This window comes from Rhinolophus sinicus, chromosome 3 (genome assembly GCF_057876585.1).
Source record: "Rhinolophus sinicus isolate RSI-liver-muscle chromosome 3, RSI-T2T, whole genome shotgun sequence".
NCBI lineage: Eukaryota > Metazoa > Chordata > Mammalia > Chiroptera > Rhinolophidae > Rhinolophus > Rhinolophus sinicus.
In genome coordinates, this window is record NC_142503.1 from 191355087 (window position 1) to 191382085 (window position 26999).

General features: G+C 33.5%; 1 protein-coding gene across 1 annotated transcript in view; it reads right to left on the reverse strand.

Annotated features, from left to right (window-relative positions):
• Positions 1-709: 709 nt before the first annotated feature.
• Positions 710-26999, reverse strand: part of TC2N (tandem C2 domains, nuclear) — a 39636-nt gene continuing 13346 nt past the window's right edge. Inside the window, exons 2-12 of the mRNA XM_019745207.3 lie at positions 26078-26200; positions 24334-24567; positions 18485-18652; positions 17363-17451; positions 16088-16163; positions 15441-15541; positions 15023-15139; positions 12158-12349; positions 6996-7110; positions 4033-4232; positions 710-1876 (exon numbers count right to left, since the gene is read on the reverse strand). Coding sequence (XP_019600766.2) covers positions 1766-1876; positions 4033-4232; positions 6996-7110; positions 12158-12349; positions 15023-15139; positions 15441-15541; positions 16088-16163; positions 17363-17451; positions 18485-18652; positions 24334-24567; positions 26078-26144 — 1470 coding nt within the window. The 5' untranslated portion in view covers positions 26145-26200 and the 3' untranslated portion in view covers positions 710-1765. The remainder of the gene's footprint in view (positions 1877-4032; positions 4233-6995; positions 7111-12157; positions 12350-15022; positions 15140-15440; positions 15542-16087; positions 16164-17362; positions 17452-18484; positions 18653-24333; positions 24568-26077; positions 26201-26999) is intronic.

Genomic DNA, 26999 nt, shown 5'->3' on the forward strand with positions numbered 1-26999 from the left:
TTTGTCCAAATTCATAGACTGTACAATGCCAAGAGTGAACCTTATATAAACTATGGACTTTGAGTGGTAATGTGTCAATGTAGGTTCATTGATCTGAACAAACATACCACTCTGGTGTGAGACGCTGACAGTGGGGGAGGCTGTACCTATTTGGGGGCAGGAGTTACATGGGAATTTTCTGTACCTTCCACTCAATTTGGCTGTGAACCTAAAAGTGCTTTAAAAATTAAAGTCTATTAAAAAAATTTTTTTTAAATAGTTGCCAGTTGTCTCAAAGATTCAAAAGACTACCCCCCACAGGGTGATTTCTTGTATAAGGCCATGTGAATACTGATCAATATCCCATTTGTTCACAAATCTAAAAAAAAAAAAAAAAATTTATTTCAAAATGCGGACAGTACCTGTCAACACCACCAGTGTACCATGAGGCTAGGTAGTAAAAGCAAAGGGCATGTATAGCTTGAGGAGGTAATACCTAGGAAAAGGGGGATTCGGTGTATATTTGGGAAAATCTTCATAAGATACACAGAATATAACTAGAATGAAGAGGGCATGCTTAAGCTATAGCAAAGTACACTTCTGGCCTAAAATATCACCATCTATTTCTTGGCATGTTCGAGATAAGCTAAGAGAGAAAGAAAAATGGAAGACCATGAACACAGAGCACTCGGTCTATTCATTAGCAAAAATAAAGTCAAATTTTCCAAGATCAAGGATGGTCTTATTTATTTCCTCAAACAGCTGTTCTTGATGGCCATAGCTTGTATGGCCAACTAAACCGCAATTATCCCCACACACTGAGTTCTAATGAGTATCTGAGAGAAATTGCAATAGAACATATTTATTTGCTACAAAGTTTGATCAGGTATAGTGATTTTTTTTAAATAGGAAAATACTCTAACATTGTGAATTACAGAACAAGTAATCTATATTTAAAAAACTAAAAACAAGGAAGTGATTATCACAAAATATCAAATTTGCTTTGTAAGCTCATTTAATTCTGCTCATTAGGATGGGCCATATACATGATAATCTTACTTCAACTTCAAATAAAACAATGAGTAAAATATTTGAGGGAGGAAAAACACATAGCAAAACGTGTGATAGTGAATTTCCAATTAAACTTCAACCTCTGATGTTTTCATTCTTCTTGCCAAAATGTAGTTTTCTATATCTGAAGTTTCTTGGCGATCAATAGCTTACAAAGTGGCAATATGCTACCTTATGGGTCAGAAATGATAAACACAGGGCACAAATTTTCCCCAAATATTGAAGTTGAAGTAGTTCAATTCATTTTTGCTTTCTGAGAAAATACGTAGCGAGACATAAACATTGAAGTCAAGATACAATCAATGACGACTAGCACTGAAATAGTCAGTGGTAAAGTTTTCTAAATGTCTAACAGTACTAGATTTTGAATAGCTAGGTAAAACTTTAAAAAAACCCATAAACATAAGGTGGCAATAATTATCCACGGTTGATATTCTCACTGATTTTATAATTTACTTAATTGCCCTAGTAATACTACCCTTTTGTTTCATTGACTATTTTGGCACAGTTTTAAAACATTTTTTTTTACTTTGGATATCTGACATAATTCATATCAAGTTTAATTTCTATCAGATCTGTCATATACTTAGAATTATGATGTCCACAAATGAGTTGACATATCTACTGATTTGTCTCTTCTCATTGGTAGCAAATTAAAAATCCTAAGTCTTCTAAAAGAATGTCAAGTTCTTCAGCAAATTAATATGTGAAATCTTCAAGATGGATTTAGTTTGTGCCACTGGACCACAACCTTTTCTGGATTTGTAACTGTCTCTCTCCACTGGTTCACTGCTTCAATATTATTGCTGTCTTCACTTATCCAGATCTGTAAAGGAACAGTACAATTATTTCGCTTAACAGAACAACGGCACCTGAGTTCTCAGTTATTATTCTTATTATACCATGTTTCCTTGAAAATAAGACCGGGTCTTATATTAATTTTTGCTCCAAAAGACGCATTAGGGCTTATGTTCAGGGGATGTCACCCTGAAAAATCATGCCGGGGCTTATTTTCCAGTTAGGTCTTATTTTCGGAGAAACACGGTAAATGAGAGACAACTGGAAGTTTGGTTTACGTATTTTCAATTAAACATCTTTTCATTTTTCCAAACATTTGTTTGATTTCTCTATTTGAAACTTAAATGGGAAAACATTTAACCTATTTACTCACTCTGAAGACTATTTTGTATGATCCAATTCAATTTAAAAATTCAATGTGACGTATTACAAAATTATTTCCCCCCCGTTATTAGTATCCTATTATTATTCAATAAATCTAGAAGCTCAACTTAAAATTGATCCCAAATGTACTCAAAAACATTTTTGTAAAGATTAACTCAGACGAATCATGTCTTAGATTGGTAAGGAATGTGCATTTTTAAGCATCTTGTACATTAAATAAAACTATCATTTTCACTGAAATCTAAGTCATTCTTGATCCACAGTAAATGATTTCATAGTACCTATCACTTATGTAACTTTAGATAATAGATGTGAATGAACTGGGGGAAACTGTAAAGCATTATGCAAATAGAAGATCTCACAATGGTTATACAGCATGGGGGTAAAGTGCACAAGGGATCAAAAAACCTGAATTCTCACCTCAGGTCTAGAACTAGTAAATGCTGTTACTTTGGAATTCACTTCTCTGACACTTAGCTTCTAATTCTTTTAAATAAAGACATTAAAGCAGGCCAGTCAATGGTTTTTAAACTTTGTCCCCTTAATTTCTTGTTCTGAAGAACTTTTCCTTCAAATAAAATCTTACAAACAACACTAGAGTGCTTCGGTTAGTATAGGAGTGGGAGACCTTGGTTCCACATTTGGCTACTCCATCCTGGTGGCTCCTAAGGACACCAGAGAAGACATGGGGAACAGATGACCACCAGCAAGAAGCTTTCCAGAACTATTATTCTTAACTAGAATCTCAACAGAGAAAGTAGAATCGCCAAAAAAGTTATCCCGAAAATCACTGTCAAGTAAATGTCCTATTCCACTCATACATGATAGTTGAGGCTTGATGATATAGGAAAACCTTAACTGAATTCACTTCATAAGCCTCATGGCTTTGAAAGTATGCTAGTTATATGAATTCTTGAGTTTAAACGCTTTTTGAATAAGAATAAATGAAGAACAAAACTATAATAATTGTTTACAAAAGTTGTAGGTAAAGTGAGTCAGAGTTAATATCAATCTTTGAAAATTCACATGTAATTTGAAGACTTCACGTAAATTGCTAACAACATCCTGTTGTCAAGTAGAGGCTTTTAAACCAATAATATGGATTTTGGAATTTAAATGTGAGTGAAACCATTCTAATTATGATAAAAGATAATGGACAACTACCACTAGTACACTCAGACTAAAGGAAACCATGAAAGGAAACAAGTTTCAACAGAATTGGCAAGTGTTATGTTATCTTATACAAATTACTAAGAATTTTTAAATAGATTAATCTAGACACCAATATTGACTATCAAAATAATATCACAACCACTGTTAAAACTGATGTTTTCTGCAAGTTCACATCTAACATAATTCAGTTAATAGCAGAGTTAAACATTAAATTAAACATGAAACAGAATAAGGTTGGGTATCAAAAGCCTTACAAAATTTGATTTAAATAGAGTTCCCTCCTTCACAAGGAGTGAGTCAGTAGTACTGAAAAATTGATCTTTCTTATAGTTTTTAAAATTGAAAAGCTCAGAAAAAGACTTATTTTACCCCCAAATAAAAATGTGAAGGTCATTTGAAAAAAAACCCACTTATTTTAAGATAAGCCTGGTTGCTCCAAATATATATACTAAAGCAAAAAGTCTGACAAGATTTGATTTTCGTGGTAACACTAAATTTTAACTTACGGTGCTGAAGAATTTTATTCTATTAAACTTCAATTTTATCCTATATTCCTGTTGTTAACCAACTGTTTAAATGCATACAAAAGTGCAAGGAAAATATTTAAGATAAAAACTCCCTACTAACCTGCCCCACAAAGTGTCTTCTTCTTACAGAGCTTCGACTATAAAGCTTAATGAGAAAATTAATGTCTGTTTCATTCTGTATAAGTGGAAAAATCATCGTCTCTCCCCACTTTACTCTTCCATTGGAGGCCTTCAATAAGCGTGTCTTCTTCTTATAAATCAACTCTCCTGAGCTAAACATTGCCGCCTTCACAAAAAAACCTAAAAAACAGGAAATTTGGATATATAAAATTTTATTGAAAATACTATGTAAAGATATATATCGCTATATTGTTTGCATCTATATATTGTTTGTTGTAAAAATATAAATAAGCCACTTTTAAAGATCTGATGAGCTAGCTATTGCCGTACCAGAAAACAGCTCTAGTAAACTTAATAATTTTTATCATATTTTATCATTAACTACTGTCACCTCAAATGAATTTAATCTTCTAACCTGAATGCCATTAAAGGCTGGAATTGTAGGCACAACTAATTTTATATATTTATAAAATTTTATATATTTGTTTTCACAATTTTATCTTTACTTGAGACTCCAGAAGTTAAACATATGCCCACTAGAGAAAATCTATTCTTTAAATAAATTTGAGACGTAGAGCGTCCAGTAATGGTAGAATCGCTTGTACAAACTAACCTTCCCTTAGATAATAATTATAAACTCTGGGAAAAATATAAAAAACAACTGTTTAAGACACTAAAGATTGACCAAAAGCGGGAAGAAACTGGAGAGTCAACTCCTACGAGATGGGACCTGCACTGGGTGAAATTCAGGTTTATATAGCTTTTCACCTAAGCATTCTCCCAAGTCTAACACACAATGCCTACAGCTCAAGCAGAAAGAGCAGTCCGACTAACTTGAGGAAGTCTCAGATAGAGCTGAGGTTACCAGGGAGGTGAGAAAATGAGGAAGGAACTTCCAAAAAGGAGGGAGCTGCAAAGTGAGGATGAAGACCTCCTCACTTTAGATTTATAAAACGTAAGATTTACAAAACAAAGATCATTGGTAATTTGATTAAAGGAAGACACCTGCTAATAAATCACACCTGTAGATTCCTACCATAGTCCTTGTTTCCTAGAATTTACCCTTTGTAGTCCTGGTCTATTAATGCCTATTCTTTTAATGCCAAGTTGGACTTTATTTGCTTATTTCTTATTTTATGATTTTTTCCTTCTATCTATATAAGTGATGGTAGTCTATAGCTATTTTGTGTGTGTACTATTCTTTCTGTTTTGATATCAAAAATATGCTAACCTCATAAAGTTACTTTTTCCATGCTCTGGAACTGTTTACATAGAATAGGAATCACATGTTCCTTGAAAGTTTGCTAGAAGCTGCCAGTAAAGTCATCTTGGCTGGGTGCTTTTATTAGAGGCAGCTCTGTAACGACCTTTACATAGTTCTTGTTTTCCCCAGATTTTCACTCTTCTCTAGAGAACTTCAACAGTTCTTTTCCTTAGAAAATCACTTATTTTATATAGATGTTCAAACGAACTCCCAGTTCGATTGGTATAGTTATAAATGGTATGGTCTTATTTATTATTGAATCTCTTCTGAATTTGAAATTGTCCTCTTCCTTGTTCATGCTTTATTTTTTGCTTAATCCAACCTACCACAAGTTTGTCTAGTTTAATGATCTTTTCAAAGAAAAAGCTTTTGTTTTTATTGATTATGTCTTTTGCTGTTGTCTCAGTATCTATCAACTTCAACTTTGGCTTTAATTCCTTACATCTACTTTCCTTTGGGTTTGCTGTTTTTCTAGCTTCTTGAATTGAACGCTTGGTTGTATTTATTTTGTCTCTTTAGTTGCAGTGAACATCCATTGCTTTTGCCTGCCTCCCAACATTTTCTCTTTTTTATTTTATTTTATTGGGGAAGGGAAACAGGACTTTATTGGGAACAGTGTGTACTTCCAGGATTTCTTCCAAGTCAAGTTGTCCTTTCAATCGTAGTTGTGGAGGGTGCAGTTCATCTCCAGGTCCAGTTGCCATTGTTAGTTGCAGGGGGCACAGCCCACCATCTCTTGCAGGAGTCGAACTGGCAACCCTGTGGTTGAGAGCCCGCTGGCCCATGTGGGAATCGAACTGGGAGCCTTAGGCATTAGGAGCACGGAGCTCCAACCACCTGAGCCACCGGGCCGGCCCCATTTTCTCTTCTTCTCGGAGGAAAAAGGAGTTCTCTTATTCCACTCTAAGCCCTTTAGGTAGGTCTGACATCAAAACTCCAGCTCTAGAGTGGCCTTGTGAACTGGCCTACACAACCAAACTATCAGAAGCCCTGTTGTGCCCAAAGGGCAAGGAGAAACAAGCATTTCAAGGGTTGTGTTTGATATTTCTGGTTTTTTAAAATTAACTTTCTAGCTAGCAAACTATCCAATGAAGGGTACAGACCTAAAAAGAGGATAAATTATTGAGGCTAGTGAAACATATCTGACAGTCTTCTGGACACTCAACCTAAATTAACTAATGAAGAAAAAAATAAAGAAAAGCCTCAAATTAGGGTTTCCAGGCGGGAATTCCCACCCATTCTCAGGAATTTCTTCGCTTTTCCATTCCTGAATCCCGAGAAAATTTGGTCAGGAAATCAGGAAAATCGGCTCCTTGAACCCAGGTGGTTGGTAGTATCGGCCGTCACTCTGTGGAAACAACAGTTTATATCTTGGGATTTGGGAACAGGAAAGCGAAAAAAATTCCTGAGAGCGGGCGGGAATTCCTTTCTGGAAACCCTACCTCAACTGCAGGGAGGTCACAACTGGATAAGAATTAAGAGACCAGTGGATTAAGTAAGGTAGACACAATGGCTAAAATTTGAAATTCAATAAAGTGATTTTAAGTTAAAAGATAAGTATTTAAGTTGAATAATAAATATAACTAAGATTTTAATCTCCACTGTAAGAAATGCAGGGGAAAAAACGATCTTTTACTAATATCTTCTGAAGACCTACTTTGAACCACTGATATACTTACTCAAAGTCAGAGGTGTTGATGAGCTTGGAAGGTACTGTGCCTCAAGAATTTGTAACTGAATCCTGCTGTTGACAGCTTGAAAACACGTCCCCAGTTCAAGTTCTGCGTGGCAAACCTGCATATCAAAAAGGTGTCATTGGGTAGTTAAGAATAAGCTTTGGGATATTTCAAAAATTCAAAAATAAAGAGCTAAGATCAGAAATTTTGACATCACTGCTTTTTATTGACACCACAAAGCTATATATTATAAGAAAAGGTTTAGAAGATAAATGTCATGGATTCTATAAATATGAGGTTCTCACTGTCATGGATTCTGAAAATGCAAGTTACAACTATATATTGACCTGTCAAAATCAAGGAGACCAAAAGGCAATTCAAATTAAAAACAAATTAAATTCCCAAGCAGCTTTTCTAGAGAAAATACCAGTGAAATAAACACCAAAAGAGCAAGCATACTTTCATCAGACTTTAAATGTAGTCATTTGCATTATTTTTTTGAGAACATATGAAATATGATTTGAAAATGTTATACATGAGAATCATTACTATTTTTTCTCATTGTAGAAATCAGAGTAGGTGCTACCCAAATCAGAAGACGAAGGATTACTTCAATGAACAGATTTTTGGACTGAGAAGTGAATGACTCTGCTGAATGGAAACAAGCCAAAGAAGAGAGCTGGCAAGCAGAATGCTAGTGAAAGTGACGAGGCAGTAAATAAGAAGAAAGGCAGAGGAAACCTGAGGCAAACGGGAAAATGAAGGAGACTAAGAGAGGGGGAGAGTTAAAATGTGCTCTTCAGTACTGTTGACTGACAGCAGAATAAGTTGGTAATTTGTCTGTAGAGCACAAGCCAGCCTACTTATGTGGATTCCAAGGTCCTTGGAGTGAAAAATAAGAGAGAAACATACAATTGTCCAAAACTCAAAAACATTACTCTTCACATGTTGAAAAGAGTAAGTAAGGGACTAAAGCAAGAACATAATGTGAGCAGATCTCACAGGACTCAGCATAGACAGACTCAAACGTCTGTGCTAGTACTGATTCCAACAAAGCTACAGCACAGCTGAATGACACTTTATGACGAAGTTTGTATTTGATAATCGCCCAGTGTTCCCCCAAAACTGGTTCTTGGCTCACTAAGAAAGAACCTTTCCAGGTATGTGCCATTGACTGAATCTTGGGCCTTTTCCTAAAACATGATTCTGTGTTTTAAAATTAGTCATGCCATAAGAAATCAAAAGATACACGCATGTGAAAAGTGAATCACTTAAAGGCATAAACTCAACTGTTGAGGTTAGATTTCCCCCTTAAAAACGCTAAAATGATGATAAACCTTGTCTATTTGGGCAACAAACGCTGAATTCTAATAAATAAGTGAATGTACTGTTTTTACTTTTAACCAGAATAAGGCTGGATTAATAAATATTTTCACGTGAACTAATTCAGTAGCCATATATAAAATAAAACCTTGGCTGATTAAAAAAATGAGGCTTTCCCTGGCATTTAAAAACAATACATTCACTTACGGTTTCCAAAAACACAAAGGAAACCATGGATTAAATTTTTCATTATTTTTTTCATTATGGTTTTGTATCTACAATGTAATAACACGAAAACACGTGGCAGAACTCTTAGTATACACACTTGCAGAGTTCACTTTCATAAAATAGAACAGCATTTGGCAATGGGTTTACCATTGCTTTCTTGCCAAGATTATTTCACAACTTCAATTTATGTTGCAGAATATTATTCAGATCATGAAAAAACTATTCAAAGTGGTTTTCAATCTCATACGAACCAAAAAAATTAAAATTCCAATCAATTAGTAGGTATATATTAAGTGCATCTTTAATGAACACAAAACTGTGGATGATAGAAGATATGATCTCTGCTCCTGAATAATGTATCATTTTTTAAAGAAAACTTTGTAAGCCTTCCTGGAATTGTTGTTAAAAGTGAAATGTTAAGCATAATTAGAGAAAACCATGATCTGGTGATGTTTGAGAATATGTCCTTCGGTGGGCAATACCTAGTAAAAGAGCTGGCTCTGGAATCAGAATGCCTCCGTTCAATCCTGGCTCCCCAACTACTGGCTCTCTGACCCTAGCCAAGGGCTTCAATGCCATGGTCTCCACAAGAGGGATAAAAAGAGCAGCAGGCTCCTAAGTCTGACGTAAGCACTAAATCACTTAGGATCAAGTCAGCCGTATAGTAAGTCTCCGTAAGTGTCAGCTATTTCTTCAGGCAAACCTTGTCTCTTCCACATTATTCAACACAGAAATTTGGGCTTCCAAGTAAATACTTACATTACTATTTGTCAAGGTCAAGAACTCTATACTGAGGAAAATATTAGCTGTACATGAAAGCTCTCCTGTTCAGGGTGAAATAATTGTCAGAGTGGAGGATGGGTATATTAATGAGGCTTTTTCAGGGTCACAATTAGAACACCAATTTTCCTCATCAACAGGAAACAGAGCATACTATTCTTGCTTTGGCCAATATGAAACATTCGCACTGATTAATATAAATGCGCTTGTCCAGGATAGCCTGAAATCTGTTCTTTCAAGCCGTTAATACTTGTATCTCTAGCACCTGGCACACAACAGATATACAAATGTTGATAAGACCTCTGATAAGTGAAATATAGTTTGCCAGAAACCTAACCATACCATTCATTCAGATTCTCCAAGGCAGATAAGATTATAATGTCTCATTTCCCCAGAAAATACCTTTGCTGAGATACCAAACTGATGTATTTTTCTAGTCTTACTAAGTTTTAATATATTCATTGTCCACTTGAATAGTATATTTGTGCCTTCTATAAAATATGGTTGCAGATTGTCTACTAAGCTCGTTTCAAAAATGCAAGTGACAAACTCCTGTCACAGTTACAAATCACATTTGCTATATTTTAGTAGAAAATAATGTAATTTAGCATGCCTTCATTCATCATTTATTCTTTCATATCTATCTACATACAAATATTCAATGCCAAGAATATGACAGGCCCTTTACTAAGAGTACAGTAAAATATAAAGAAAGCGATGGATGCTCAAGCTTAGTTTTTTTTAAAACTAGTAACTTAATTAATTATAAATTGTAATAAATGCTATAAAGAAAACACATTGGGGCTGGAGACAGAAAATAATAGACAAGAAATAACTATCAAGAAATTTCCATTCTTCTTGATCAATTACAGTAAGCCTTTGTTTTTTCAATCCCTAATTTTCCCTCCAATTCAGTGGTTCTCAACCCTGGCTACACCTTAGAATCACCTGGGGAGCTCTGGAAATCTGCAGATGCCTCCGGCCCCACCCCCAAAATATTCTGATTTAATTGGTTTAGGTGTGGGTATTTTTTGAAGGCTCCCCGGGTGGTTCTAATGTGCAGCCAGGGTTGAGAACCACTTCAAGTCATCTTAAGTATTTTTTAAGTAGGTAAAACATAAATCCTATATAAATTTAAAATCACATATAGGTTTGACCTTATAAAAGCTTGTGGCTGATCACTATACTGTATTTTGCCGTTTGTAATGCGCTCCAGTGTATAACACGCACCGACATTTTGGGCCCAAACTTTCAGGGGAAAAAATCCTTCATTTTAATTTTTCAATTCAAACTTTTATTTGTTTACATTTAGTTACTTGTTTTCTGTGTTATAAAGGAATTTTAGCATTTATTTTTCAATATATTATGGTACAAGAAATTTCACGTACCAAATAATTACAAAACACAAGAACAGATACAAGGTACAAGAAATTTTATGTACCAGTAACAAGTTCACGATATTTACGCATCATAAAAGGCCAAGAACTCTTAGTCGTTGCAAGTTTGTCGTTAATTCACCAAAACCAATTATCGTATTCCAGGGTATTATTTTGCATACGGATATCGTTATTGATTTCTAGAGTTATACTTTTAACTCATAAGCATAAATAAAAGAATTAAAAACATTTATATATATACAGAATTAGTACTACCCATGTATAACGCACATCCTTATTTTTCCCTCACAAATTTGGGCAAAAAAAGTGCACATTATACACAGCAAAATACGGTGCATGTTATCTTGACATACAAACTATATAATTAAATTATTGGGGATTTCTGAACAATTTAAAGGCAGTGTTCAACTACCGTGTTTTCCCGAAAATAAGACGTAGCTGGACAATCAGCTCTAATACATCTTTTGGAGCAAAAATTAATATAAGACCTGGTCTTATTTTACTATAATATAATATATATTATATAATATATAACATAACATATAATGAAACATATATGACATATATGTTTATATAATATAACATAATATGAAACCAGGTCTTTTAATTTTTGCTCCAAAAGATGCATTAGAGCTGATTGTCTGGCTAGGTCTTATTTTTGGGGAAACAAAGTAAGACCTGGTATATTATATTATATTGTATTATGTAAGACCGGGTCTTGTATTATAGTAAAATAAGACCCGGTATCATATATCATATCATATCATATAAGACCCGGTCTTATATTACAGTAAAATAAGACCAGGTCTTATATTAATTTTTGCTCCCAAAGACACATTAGAGCTGATTGTCTGTCTAGGTCTTATTTTTAGGGAAACACGGTAGTTCAGAGAAGCAAACATCAGATCTCAAAAATAAATCAGCACTATAGATAAAGAAGTTCTTTACAAAAAAATACCAGCTGTAAGAACCACCATTTTACCCAATTCCTGGACATACAGCTTACTCATGATTAAAACAACTTTCCTAATCTATTTCAAGGCAATGTCTGATTGAGTTGGGAGTTTCAGATCATTTCCTACTTCTCCTAAGTTACCAACTACTAAAAAGAACCTTAAAAAAATTAATAATTTAAAATTATTCATACTTCAAGGTTATTTTCTCCTGAAGTATAAAGCATTAATCAAAATGTATGAGAAGGTCATCCTAAGTTATTTTCCAATGGTGAAAGAAAAGGGACTCTGTTATTCTTTTTATCAATTATTTAAAAAATATTAAACAATGACATTGTTAATACTATTATTATTGCTTTTTGAGCATCTTTTTGGTCGTCTCATATATTCTAGAGTGTTCAAGTTACACTCCAACAAACACAAACTCATCCAGTAATTCTAAAAGTGTAATTGACTTTTAACATTACATTCTGCTGTCACTTACAGAAATTTTTGAAGCTGGTGTTATATCCAAAGAATAATCCATTTCCTGTGTGCTAAGAGTCCTGAGTGATAGTGAGCATTCTCCAATGGTCTTCTTCCTGGGAGTCTGGGTTTGAATCTTAAATACAAGTCTTGCAGCTTGTAAACTTTGGAGTTTAATGGCAAATACGAAGGTTTCCATAAATTCAAAATTCTAAAAAACAAAACAAAAACAAACCCAAGAAAATATAAAAGATATAAATAAAAGGACTGAAAATAGGGTGATACGCCATTACAAAGTAAACAAAAATAACATTTTATAATCTGGGAAAGGTAGATTTTATAATTTTAAAACAACAAAAAATATCTTTTAATGGAAATGAAAATGAAAATGGCCATGCCTTGTTTTTCCAGAATTTATCCTGGATACAATACTGCCTTTAATTTCACAAATCCTTTTAATTACTTAGTCAGGAATTCAAATCAATGTCAACACCAAGTGTACCAGAATACAGCTTTTCCCCTTTCTGAAAATTAGGCTGTTTTCGATCTTTGGTCTGGAGCATCTTTCCAGCCATTCACCACAATTCACAGTAAATAAGAGTGGTTCAAGAATCTCATGCGAGCTCTCTCAGTACCCCAAACTAACTTGTCCATGTTAAGAAACTTGAATTTTTTCTTTAAAGTAGAGACTCTGTCTAATGTCCTTCCCACCTATCTTGGGCTTCAATTTCTCTTTTGGTGATGTTTGGTCCACTCTTTCCGATCTGAAAAATCAATCTCCTTAACAAAGACGACAAAGGAAAATATGAGTATAAAGTTCTACCTTCTCTTACAAATAACCACCCCACACAAGTCCATGTTTTTCCATGCTCAAAATATGTTTAATGTTCTTTTTGTTACTTTTAGTATTTTTAAAACCTTGGCTTACCATGGGCTAATGTCTTCTTGACACTAGACCATTCTTGGCTACACACAGTCCCTAGTGCATCCTTTTGAAAAGGAGCTTTTTCTTTTGACATTTGAAAAGGCAAGATATCTGAGCAACTAACAATATTTTAGATATTTTTTCTTCTATTGTAATTGTTTATATCTGTGTAGGCAGAATTGTGTTTCTGAGAGCCTCCCAACCACTTAAGCTTTCTTTTTCTTCCAGTCTCAAGCCATAGAATCACACCAATGATATGGTATACATAAAATGTTTAATTTTTAAATTCAAATGCAAAGAGCTTACAAATGAAGCAAGTATGCTGGTTTACTTCACATTTTGCCACAATAGGGGTGTCACAAACAGCTTGATAAATAACACATTTTAAAAGTAGTATTCCATGCAAGTTTTAATGAGAATATTTTTCCCTATCTTTTCCTAAATTAACTCAGTTTTATTTGAAAAGCAAAAAGTAAAATTGTTTAATTCAGGAAGTGTTCATCTGTAAGTGTCAGGAGTATAACCAAAGTTAAGATTTATTTCCATCTAGACTTTCTATAATGCATATTTTCATAAAGTTAGATACACACACACACACACACACACACACACCAATTTTGACTTCTGCCTTTTCGCTTATTAGGAACATTTTCCCATGTCCTTAGAAACTCTTCCTAAACGTTTTTTCATAGCTGCCTCGTATTCTATTACATGGTGCTATAGTTTGATTTGTATCCCCCCAAAAAGATATGCTGAAGTCCTAATCCCCATTACCTCAGAACATGACCTTATTTGGAAATTAGTGAAGTTAAGATGAGGTCCTATTGGAGTATAGAGACCCCTAATTCAGTGACTGGTATCCTTATAAGAAAATGGCCATGTGAAGACAAAGAGAGACAGGAAGAACATCACGTGAAGACGGAAGCTGAGGTTAGAGTGACTCCAAGGAAGGCCAAGGATTGCTGGCCATCGCCAGAAGCTGGGAAAGGAGTTGGTTCCTCAGAGAAGGAACCAACACTGTTAACATCTTGATTTTAGACTTCCTCCCAAACTGTGAGAGATAAATTTCTATTACTCTAAGCCATCCAGTTTGTGGTATTCAGTTACAAAAACCCTAGGAAACTAACATACATGGTATTCCATGAGTTTTCTCAATCACTCCCCTATATGAGACATTTAGACATTTACATTATTTCCAACTTTTCCATTATGAACAAACTGCCAAGTATACTTTATACATAAGAGCAAAATATAAAGATATATATATATAAAACATTATTTCCATGGAAGAGATTCCAAGTAGAATAACTATGTTAAAAAGTACAAATATTTTAAGGGTTTGATGTGTATTGTTATTAAAATAACTTCCAGAAAGTTTTATGTTCTAGAGTAGTTACAAAATTTTTCCTAACTTTAATAAATGAAAAAAGATAGAAAGATAGAAAATAAAAAGAAAGCAATATGCAATTGAAATTTTTTTTCTATGATTACTAGTGAGAGTAAATTTTTTTCATGTTTATTAGTCATTTGAATTACCTTCTTTTAAAATATGTTCTTATAGAAGATACCTTTCTTTTTCATGGAAAAGCCCTAACCTTTCAACCCATATCAAAAGACAAATATGGAGATATATATTTAAGTTAATTTGAAATCTAAAATCTGTAAAACCAAATTCAGGATTGTAAGTCTTCCAGTTATATTTTCCTTTCATAAGAGAAAAGTAAAATTTTCTTAGATAATGTTCATCTTCTATATATTTTAGTGATTAAAATTTTCTTTTAAAATGCGTTTTAATATTGGACAATGAAATATAACATACTTCTGACGCTCAAAATAGTCTTTAAAAAGCAAGGGGTGCATAATTTGTAGTTTCCCCCAAATAAAACACTTTCTTATTCCAATTAAAATAACAAATATAAGAAAAACATAAAAAATATTCAAGCACAAACAGTTACTTACATTGGAGCCCTCCTTGGCTGAAGATTTGAAATGCACTGGTTTGGGCAATGTTAGCATCCCTTTCACAGAAATAGTAGGGGTGTCTCCACAGCTAGAGGGCCAACTTAAATCTCTGCACTAAAAAAATTAAAAATACAGTTTGAATTTTACAAAGGATGCTGACTATACAAATATTTTATGTATTTCTTGAGTTAATGACTTTAGATAAAAACTGTAAAAGTAAACCTTAGTCTACTGAGACCTCTTGTTTCAGCTACATTAAAATAATTTAACATTAAAAATTAAGCAACATAATTAGACATTTAATGTTCTAGACATCACATCAATTTCTTTCTTGAGGTTAAAAACAAACATACTTCCATCATACGTATAGATTTGTTTTCTTTTGTAAGAAAAGTTAGTATTCACTATAACTTACCTGTAAAACTGTGATCCAGATCTGCTCTACTGAAGAATTATAAAACACTTTCACATTCAATCTCCCCAAATCTCTTTCATCTCCTGACAGAGTGATAGTATCTGAATTGTAAAAGGACAAAGATGCTTGAAAGCTATGCAATCCTTCTAATCAAAGTACGTTTGATACAACCTAATTTTATGGGTACAAATGAAAAATGCTACAATTATTTTTTAAAGTTGCCAATATAATAAGACAAAAATCACACTTCAATGTTTTATTGAAGTGCTGGCGAAAGATAAACTATAAAAAGTACATGGCTTAAAAACTTAACCCAATTATAACCTGAGGGTTTTAAGTTAAAACAAAGAAAAACGTTCCCAAATAACATTGATATGGCCTTCATACTGTATGCTTCAGGAAGTTCTTTCACTATATGGTTAAAAGCAAAGAAACAATATTTAACTGCTTTACTTTTTAAAAAGTTTCATTCATGCCTTAACACTGAAAATTAAACAATCTGATCTGTGTATTCATATGCAGATAACACTGCCAATACAGATATAGTCATCTAGAGTATTTTTACCTTATCATATATACTTTCAAATTACTACTGGGTAGAAGGAATCCCATTAAGAATATTAAAAAGAGAATACTTTATTCCTTACCCAGGCTTCTGTTACTCCCCTGAGAATTTTTCCTCGACGAAGAACTACTGGGAACACTGGACATTGAATCATGTCTCTACAAATGAAATTCTTTAGTCAGAAATTGTGTATCAGACTTTAAGGATTCTGAAAAAATACATACCCTCGTATCAAACTGCATGCTAACATTTTGACAGTGTTACTCATCAGAATTTCCCACTTTTAGATAGAAGAGAGGAAAAAAGACTTGTGTGTTATCAGGAAAATCCTAAATGTCTGACTAGATAATACATGGGAAAGCCTTTGCTGGTTTTGGTTTGGTTTGGTAAAGAGGAAGAGATGACTACTTATGTTTCATACTTGAAACTATTAATAAAAATCAGAATATATTTGGAAGTGCCCTGTTACCTAAAACCTGCAAAGCAGCAGTTAGCAAAGCAGGGTCCCTCTGGACCAGAAGCATCAGCATCACCTGGGCCACTGTTAGAAATACAAACTCAGGCTCCACTGCGGAGCTACTTAACCAAAAGCTCTGGGGGTGAAGCCTGGCAATCTGTATTTTAACAAGCTCGCCACACAATTCTATGCATGTTAAAGAACTGGTACTAAAAAGAATTAAGTCTACCAAAAAATAACTCAACTGGGGATGATTAAGGATTATTTAGAATACACTTCCATTTTAATAAAATATGTGTATATATTCACATGAAAAAAAGTCTGCAAGTATATATAAACAATATTTTCTCTCAGTTATAGGACAAGTAATTTGTCTTTTTACTTTGCTTAAGTCTACTTTCTAATTTTTAAATAATAATCACAGTTTACTTGCATTAAAAAACATATATATTTTTAATATCAAAATAGCCTCAATTCTATTTCAAAATCAGAAGGACAATGTGCTAATATTAATGAATACCTAAAGTTCTACATCTCAACAGAAATACTAATTTTTACTAACTAGGTAGTTTTTTTCAATAACGAAAGTTACATCAATAAGCACTTTTAACTATATACCATTTTAAATTCCAATTGCCTGAGTGCGTACGAACTGAGAGATGTAAGACTCATAAAAAAAAAAAAAAAAAGGAAAGAAAAATTACTGCCTTTTAGTATTCAAGTGACGTCTTCCTAAAATAGTGCACATGGGAAATACCAAGTGTTTATTCTTTAGATATTAGAATAGATACATCTACAAAAAATATATAACATGTAGTCCCTAATGTAATTCATACATTTCTGAATTTTTAGCTTGAAAATAAATTATCGAATATAATTAAATATATATAAACAATTTACCTGGATGAACCGCTGAGAACTTGTAAGATCAAGCATAGACTTGCTTAGCCCAGGGGAACCAGGGAGTTTGTTGGTCCTTAAATCACAGACTACAAAGGTACATGAGAAAATTACTTTTTTTTAAAACAAAGAAGAAACACTGGAATTCTACTTAATTTGTATCATGAATATTATATGTAAATCAACATAAGAGATAAAGCCTTCTAATGAACTTAAAATTACTTTTTTTCAATTCTTTTATTTTTGTTTGAAACAGAAACCAATATAAATCAAACAATGCATTTTCATATCCACATCAAATATCAAGCTCGGAAAATTCATTCTTTTTCCTTACATTCCCCAATTCTTCACCCCAGAAGAAAAATCTAAGAGGATATAAGTCCTCTGTGCTAAATGTAGTTCAACTATTTAATAAGCACTTACAAAAGAAAAAAAAAAATCAATACCGAGTCCTATATGTTCCTGTATTTCTAGTTTCCCTCCTAAACTGTAAAATACTGGAAGAATGGAACTCTGTATACTAACTGTATATTCTAGCACAGTGTCAAAATAAATATTTAAATAAAAACTTCCACTTTATTTTTATTACCTCATCCTGAATTCAGGGCTGAGATAGATAGATAGATAGATAAAAGACAGGAAAAACTGAGAATTTTGTGATATATATACAAGAGAGACTATAACTGATGTAGTCTCAAATATGAAACTAAGAAAGTTCTAAAATCATATAGGCATTTTCTATTTTCTTTGTTTACATTTCCAATCATATCATGAGTTTCCAAATTCATCATTTTTACTGAATAGTGCAGAAAAGGAAAAAGCTAGTAAATATGTTATAGAATTTACAAAATAATCTGTAAACAAAATTTTCAAAAAAGGAAAAATAAAATTGAATTTGGAACTACTAACACATATAACTTACGAATCTTTCAATTTTTTAAATTAGATATATTACTACAAGGAAGTCATGGTGTTCATCACATCACTTCTGAAGACTGCTTTTCTCTTATTTTAAATTTTTTTTCATAATAAGAATAATTTCTTCCAGAGCCTTAGATTTAATTTGATTTCTACATTTGTTAAAAGAGAAACACAAAGAGGAAAACAATTCTTTTTTCAAACCTGATCCATATAATCTCATCTCTTCGGAACAAGGAGGAAAGCGCCGACTCAAATCTGGTGAAATGTGCTGATACATATAAAATGGGTTATATACATCATAGCTGGATCCATGATGGGAAGAACTGGAAAGTTCTACCTTTCGGTCTCCAAAAGATGCTCTGGCAGATCCTGAAAGCAAATGATTCTAAAGTTTTACAACATCATTTTCTTGAAGTTATTAGCCAACACCATTCAAGGCAAAGGAAAAAAAAATTTGTCTCGAGTAATACTAACTCAAATGCATTTGATATCTCAAAAAAAAAAAAAAAATAAGCAGAGTTACTGAGCTCTGTGTGGCGTATCCTGCCAGAAATCAGCCATGAACCCTGTTCTCAAGACAGTCTGGTAAATTTTTGGCATATTTTCTTGTCCATATTCCTAAATGTGGACAAGTCTGTATTTTGTAATCAGTTTCCTTTTATTTTTCTACTTATACAAAGGATATCTTTTAAGTTAGATTATCCTCTTCTTTTGGAGATGTACTCTTTTCACAAATACCAGAACATTTATAAAAACTGACCACATGATGAGATACACAGAGCAAGTCTCAAAAAATTCAGACAATTGAAATCACACACAATATGTTCTCTAACCACAATGCAATAAAGTTAGAAATCAAATTGAATAGAAAAATATTTATATTGAAACACAAAGGACCAAAAATGACCAAAAAAGGTCAACTTTAAGAAGAAAAACAAGATTGAAATATTTGCTCTACTGGGTGTTAAGAATAGAATTTGGCATAATTATAAGATCAATGGAACAGAATAGAAGGCCCATAAAGAGACACCCACTTTATGGACACTTGACTTATAATCAATGTGGCACTGCACAACAGTGGGAAACGAATGTTTTTTTGCTAAAAGGTGGTAAGACAATTGGATATTGATAGACGAAGAAAAAAAAATCTTTCATCCCAACTAAGCATATTCACAAAAAATTAATTCCATGTGGATTATAGCTCTAATGAAATAGAATATAGCATTAATCATAAAAAAGTTAATAAATAGAACTACATTAAAACTGAAATTTCCCGTTTGTTAAAAGATGAGTTAAACCATTCAGTGAGAGAAGATATGTGCAACAAATATAACTGACAAAGGGCTCATATCCAGCAAGTATGAGGAACTCCCACAAATCCGTAAGAAAAAGACAAGCAAGCCTATATATAAATTGGCTTAAGACTTAAGCAGGCACTTCAGAAGAGAAGCTCTCCAAATAGCCAATAAGCATGACCTGGTGCTCCATCTCCTTAGCCATAAGGGAAATGTAAATTAAAACTGCAATAAGATACCACTACCTGCTCATCAGAATGGTTAAATTAAAAAGCCTGACAATACCAAGTGGTTACAAGGAAGCAGAGCAGTGTGAACTATCATACTCTGCTGGTAAAAATATAAATCGATACAATCACTGTAGAAAACAGTTTGCTAATTTCTATTAAAGCAGAAGATGTTTATACCCTATGATCCAATAATGTCATCCTGGGACATACACACAACTGAAATACTTGCACATGTGCGGTAAGAGATATGTACAAGAATGTTCATAAGCAGAATTATCCATAATTGCCAAAAATTGGAAAAAACTCAAATGTTTAGCAACAGCCAAATAGATGAACTGTAGTATATACTTACTACATAAAAATACCTTACAGAATGCTCTACAGAAACACTACTGTATATCATGCCATTTAGAATACAATCGAACAGATAAATACACTCACTGTACAGATATGAAAACAAACTGAAGCTATTAACAATTTGAATGAATTTCACAAACATAATGTTGAATGAAAGAACCCATAAACAAAAGAATACATAAATTCCATTTATATAAAGGTCAGAAGACAGAAAAAATTAAACTATAATATTTTGGAATATGTACTTAGGTGGTAAAAAGTTAAGAAAGCAAGAAAGTGATGATTATAACTACTGGGATATTGATTACTCTGGAATGAATGAAAGCGGGGAAGATAGAAGCTTTGGGGTTACTGGTAATAAGCTATTTCATTGACTGGTGACTATACACATGTTTTGCTTTATAATAAACCACTGAGCTGTATACTTCTGTTCCTTTTTTCTACATGTGTTTTATATTTCACAGTTTTTAAAGGACGAAACAATAGATCAAATTCCTTTTGAAGCTAATCATCACATTGGAAATAATATATACACATAAAATAAAGTTTTTTAAATGTTTAAATTATTGCCATGTTTTAATTCTTTTTGTCCCACTTAAAACAGACTCCACACTATAAACTACTCTTTTCTGAATTTTAGGCTAAACAAAACTGGTAGCTTCACACCGAGTTCAGAAAAGAAAACATACGGGGTTATGAAGTGAGATTTTATCCTCGTCCTGGTTCAAATACCTATGTGTCCAGTCCAAGCACTGTACACAGGCAGAAGAGTGCCAAGAGGGAGCGATGATGCCAGAGCCTTACAAAGAGCCTGCACCCTTAGAGGCTAACGTGTAAATCATTCAGCGCACAAACGCTGCTATAACCGTCTGTTTATGGTAACGAGAATAGCACTGTCAAGAGTGGTAGCACCAAAAATGACTCACTACCTTTATATGCTATACTTAGAAAAAGAATATTCTGATTTTATTTTTCCTTTGCAAGTAAGCCACTACAAAATTCCAATTTGCCCCTCAGTAGACAGTGATATCATTTTTTAAGTTCAAGAGGAATTTACAGAACCACAGTGCTATAAAACTAGATGTAAAGTTACACCATTGCTTACACCTCTCAAAAGCACTATTTAAAATTTCAATATTAATTCAAAATGCATTCTCTTGATGGATAGATAGGTAGGTAGATAGATAATAAATAAAGTAGGCACAGAAAAATAATGCTAGAATTGTTATCAAAGCGGTAAGCTACAGCTGTTATCAGACTCATTAGCAAATAAGCAATGCAACAAAACGAATTCCAAATATTTGAAACATAATTTTAGTCATTATTGATAATGGTCTCCCCTATCTTTTCACAATCTCCACATCAGCCCATCACTCACACATACAGCTTACACACATTTGACTTTTATAATTAGGTACCAGGAATACTTTCTTGACTCTAGCTATATAAAGTAATTTTCTCTCCAATATGTTAAAAATCAGATGGCTTCACCACATCCTTAGCGAGCCTATAAGCATAAACCAATTTCTAACTCATTCACTCAAAAAGTAATGTGTTCTATTGATAGGAGGAAAAAAAAAAGACAAAAGAAAAACTATCACACAGGTAGATATTTCTTACTTGTTTTCTGAATATGAAAATAACATGTAAACTACTCTAATAGGGAATTTATTAAATAAATTATGGTAAGTCCATATGATTTAATACTATGGAGCCATTAAAAAGCAATGAATATGAAAACATGTTCATAATACATGATGTGAATAAAACAAATTACAAAACTACTTATATAGTTTAATACCAGTGTTGTTAAACAAGTATGAGAGAAAGAGAAAAGTCAATTGATCATAGTATCCTGTGAGCCAGAGCTTTTAAAAACTATTTTTTTAAAGACACTACTGATTATGAAAAACAAGGCACTAAGATCATCTTTCCTTGTTTCTTAAAACAAAACAAAACAGTCATCCCTACCAGACCCAACTCTCCTGTAGATAACACACTAAACTCTAGACCAAAAATAAAACAAACAAAAAACTGTGAAGACACTGGAAAGTGAACAAAAAAGCAATGCAGATTCTGGATAGGATTTGACTCTGTGAAAAAGGGAATCTCACAAAGTTAGTTACCCATTTTTAACAACTTTTAGCCTGCAGGCGGGCCATAGTTGGCACTGAGCTGGGCAGGTAAAACTCCAATAGAAAATCCAGCCTTTCTGGCCTGAAAAACCAGAAGGTAGACTTCAGAGCAATCACAGTTGCTAGAACGAACGCTGGGAATCTTGGAAAGAAGAGAGCCCCAAATTCTGGGAGTAAAGTCTGCTCAAATATCTGGCTGATCCCTCAACCACACATGTGTGGGACAGCCTCCAACTAAGGATAATAAAACTAAGCTGAGGTAAGAGTTGCCACCAACCAAGTTGCAGAGTCCAACCCAGTTAACTGCCTGCTAAAAAAAATAAACAAATAAAAACCCTCAGAGTAATATAACAGATTCTAGAGTCTACAACATTAACATCCAACATTCAGAATACAATCCAAAGTCACCTCAAACACAAAGAAACAGGAGAATGTAACCCATTCTCACAGAAAAAACAATACACAGACTCTAAACCTAAATGACCTAGATGGTAGAATTAGCAGACAAAAGATGTTAAAGCTCAAAGACATAAAAGAAACAGGCTCACAATAATGAAAAAAAAAAACCACAAGAAATCACAGACAAAGACAGAGAAACTATAAAAAAGAACCAAATGTGAATTCTACGACGAAAACACCCAATGTCTTAAAATATAAAATTCACTGATTGGCTTAACAGCTGAATGGAGATAACAAACGAAAGAGACAATGAACTTGAAAATAGATTAATATTATTCAATCTGAAGAAGACAGAAAAAAAAAAGATTGGAAAAAAAATAAGTCTCAGAGATACATAAAAACAACATCAAACGGTCCTACATATGAGTAAGTGGAATCCCAGAAGAAGAGGGAAAGAAGAGGGGCAGAAAAAAATATTTGAAGAAATATTTTAGATCTTGATAAGATTTGGATTACATTGGTATATACATTTGTCAAAACTGAAAAAATACGTACTTAAAACTTGGGCAGTTCATGGTACGTAAAGTTAATGTTGAAAGAAGAAAACTACACAGATAATGAACTCTAGTCAATGACACATACACATGCTTAAGTATTAAGAGGGAGTTGTACTGAGGTCCACAATTTACTCTGAAATGCATTCTCCCCCGCCAAAAAAAGGATTAATAATGGACAGAGGAACGGCTAGATGGACAGAAATGTGATAACAAGTACAGTAAAATGTAAATGAAAGAATCTACGTGATAGATGTATAGGTATTCACCATTAAGGTCTTTCAGATTTTTCTGTATGTCTCAAATTTTTCATAATAAAATTTTGAGGGGAAAAAATCATAATGACTGACAGTATTTGAATGTACTAAAATTATTTTTAAAATACCACAAGAGTTACATGTTGTTTCCTCTTCCTTAGTCCACTGGATTCTACAATATCAGACAAAATTCAGCCAAAGCATCTACCTTATTCAAGCAGCTATTTAGACTGAGAAGTGTATTTAGATTTAGATTAAAGTTTATTTATAGCCTGGGAAGTCTATAAATCATCTTTGTGAAGAAAGATGGAAAAGGAAGAAAGACGGGAAGGAAGAAGGACTACTTCATCGCTTCCTTATGTCTCTTCACACAAAATTTTAGAAAATAGTAGATAGGAATGTTTACTATATTTACTGATCAAATACAGACTAATTCCTCTATTTTTTTCCCTTCTAGATCAGTGAAGGGTAACCGATGCATTATATTAGGTTGGTGCAAAAGTAATTGCGGTTTAAAAGGTTAAAAATAATTGCAAAAACCGCAATTACTTTTGCACCAACCTAATAATTATATTATTCCTTTAAGAAAGGCCAAAGCAACATACAAATGTGTTGTATTATGATCAGATTTCATAATGGGACCTTTCAAAAATACTGCACATTAAGTTCCTCTACAGGAAGAGCAAAACATATAAAAAGCAAAAGGTAAAATTGCATATAAAAATACATCTTTATGCTGAAGATACAAAAGAACAAAATAGTAGCAGTAACAACATTTAAATGCTGCCTGTTGATTTTTAAACCATGCCATTTTATTGTTTACCTTCAAGTTCTTCCAGATGTGAAAGAGTTCCTTGTGTGCTGGGCTGAATATAAGATAACTTAAACCTGGGCACCACAAATGGTACTTCCTTGCCATCAGACGGTAATTTGGAAAGTAAATAATCTTCAGTACAGCCCAGCTGAGGCTTTACAGGAACAGAAGTCAATGGAGCTATACAGACAGTAGTATTTTGACTATTTGAGACTGCTGTTTTAAAGTCATTTTCCGCGGAAACTGCATATAAAAGGAGAGAAAAACGAAAAAATTAACAATATGCATGTAGATTTATATGTAATAATCTAAACCTAACATGCTTTGGTACTTATTTAATCATTTTAGAAGAAACTGCTGATACATGAACTACTCTTGGGTCCTATCAAGCACTTCTGGGCTCCACATTAATTCTGTCCAGCCAATATTTGAGCCAATTAATAGACTCTTGTCAAAGTATATTAACTTATCGTAATGGTAAAAGCAGATTTTCAAGAGTCTCATTCCCACAAGAGCTCAGAGATGGAAGACAAGTTTATTTTGTAGTTAATTCCACAATACTTTCAAGTAAAATCTAGTCGTTTAAAAATATTCTCAACAAAGCAATTCTTGTTGTCACACTAATGATTAACAGCAGTTTTAAATACATAAAGCAATTCTGGAAAGAAGCTAAAGGTCAATCTTCACCAAATCACAAAATAAAATACACATACCCTAATGTAACAGCAACTCTCCTTGTGCTAGCTTCCCTGACCTATTTTTCCATTCTCTAGAACAATATGTAATTCCTAAAATGCGTGACTTAGGACAGGGAGGTAAGGGACACCCAGAGTTAATCTTTAGGTATAAACAGTATTGTCTGTAGAATGGATAAAAATACAACTACCATTGTGCAGGAATGTAAGAAATGTTTTCATGCAAAAAAGAAGCCTTTGTACTCAAATATACTAGGAAGCTATGCTCTGGACTAGGGGTGTCCAAACTTTTTTCAACGTTTTTCACCAAAGGCCATATTCGGTAAAATACACAAACAGCCGGGCCACTCACTCGAGGTGAGGTACGTATTGCCTCACCTGGTTTATTTAAGTAAACTAAATATATTTTTGGAATTTGCTGCGGGCCAGTAAAAAATGGATCGCGGGCCGCCGTTGGCCCGCAGGCCACAATCTGGACACCCCTGCTCTAGACTAAGAAATACCAGAAAGAGTCCATGTAAAATAATGCTCCAGTCATACCCTGAAGGGATGAGGAAACCAAGCAACGGAAAGGGAGATCTCCAGGAGTCCTTGATAAATGTGGGTCTGATAAAGTTATGGGTCTCGTCTCCCCTTGGGTCATTCACGAAAGGCATTTTTTAAACATTTAAAACATTTGCCAGAATACGTTATCCCCCAAACACCACCACTCGTCATTGTCCACCTTTGCCCGTACTATTCCATCCACCTGGAACACTCCTGTGCAGTCCTCACCTTCTCTTACTTCCTGCTTCCCACTCAGCTGGCTAAAATCCTCTTCAGACTTTCCTCGCCAAATGCCATTTTCTTGGTGGTGTTGCCCCAGGGTGTCTCCTGGGTTGAATTCATCTCTCTTTCCCCTATACTCCAGGGTATTTTCTTACCTATTGTGCCTTATATTTATGTATCTGCCTCCCCCACAAAGTTAGGAAATGCGATTCATTTATCCTTATACTACAAAATGCCACAAGTAAAGAAAACATTAAATGTTTGTTGAAGTCAAAGCAAAACAAACTCACAGCTGTGCTTCTCTGTTTCACCATAGAAACATCCTCTACAGCAACTCTTTATGAACTCTGTTGCCATTATATTCAATTTCCAATATCCAGCAAAATATGTAAGCTTCCAATTTTAATATTAATCTGTTGGTAGAATAGAAAACAAGTTAAAATGATCATGCTTAATGCCATTAGGTATCACTAAATAAATATCGTCTGTCTTTCTAAGAAGTTCAAATGTTCACAGCAAAATAAATTTTTGTTCCTACATGTAACTGTGTATAACCTGTGCTCCTTATAAATTAATAAGATGACATGCTTAAAAATTACTAAATGAACAATCGCAATGTCAAATCTGAAAAAAAGAAAAATTCCACTCAGTTTTCTCTTTAGCTTCGTTTATCTAAATTAACGTCCAAGCAAAATTTGAAAGATAATACGGTACTCTTAAAAAAGTATGAGAAAAAATTCATTTCCTTCAAATCAATTCTTTTGTAAACCCCAAAGGCCCATAATGGGGGTCAATAAATAACTTTACACTTTATGAGTTAGTCTAATGTTTAGAATTACACTAATAGAAAAAAATATGTTATCACTGTATCACACACACGTTACCAGCAAACTAAGTCACAAACACGATATACTGGAAATAAAGGGAGTCTGTTTTAAATTCACCAGAAATATAAAATTATATGAGAACTTCATGTCCAATTGCCCACCTTGCTCTCAATGACTTTTTTCTAAATGCACTCGCTTCATTTATGCCTACCTAAACTTTGTACATTTGCATGGGAAATTTCAAATGTATACAAAAGAACACAGAATAGCGTAACCCTATGACCCAAACTAAATATCAACTCATGGCAAATCTTAATTCAGCTCTACTTCTTCACTCAACTTGTCCTTTGGATTCTTTTGAAACAAATTCCAATCATATAATTTC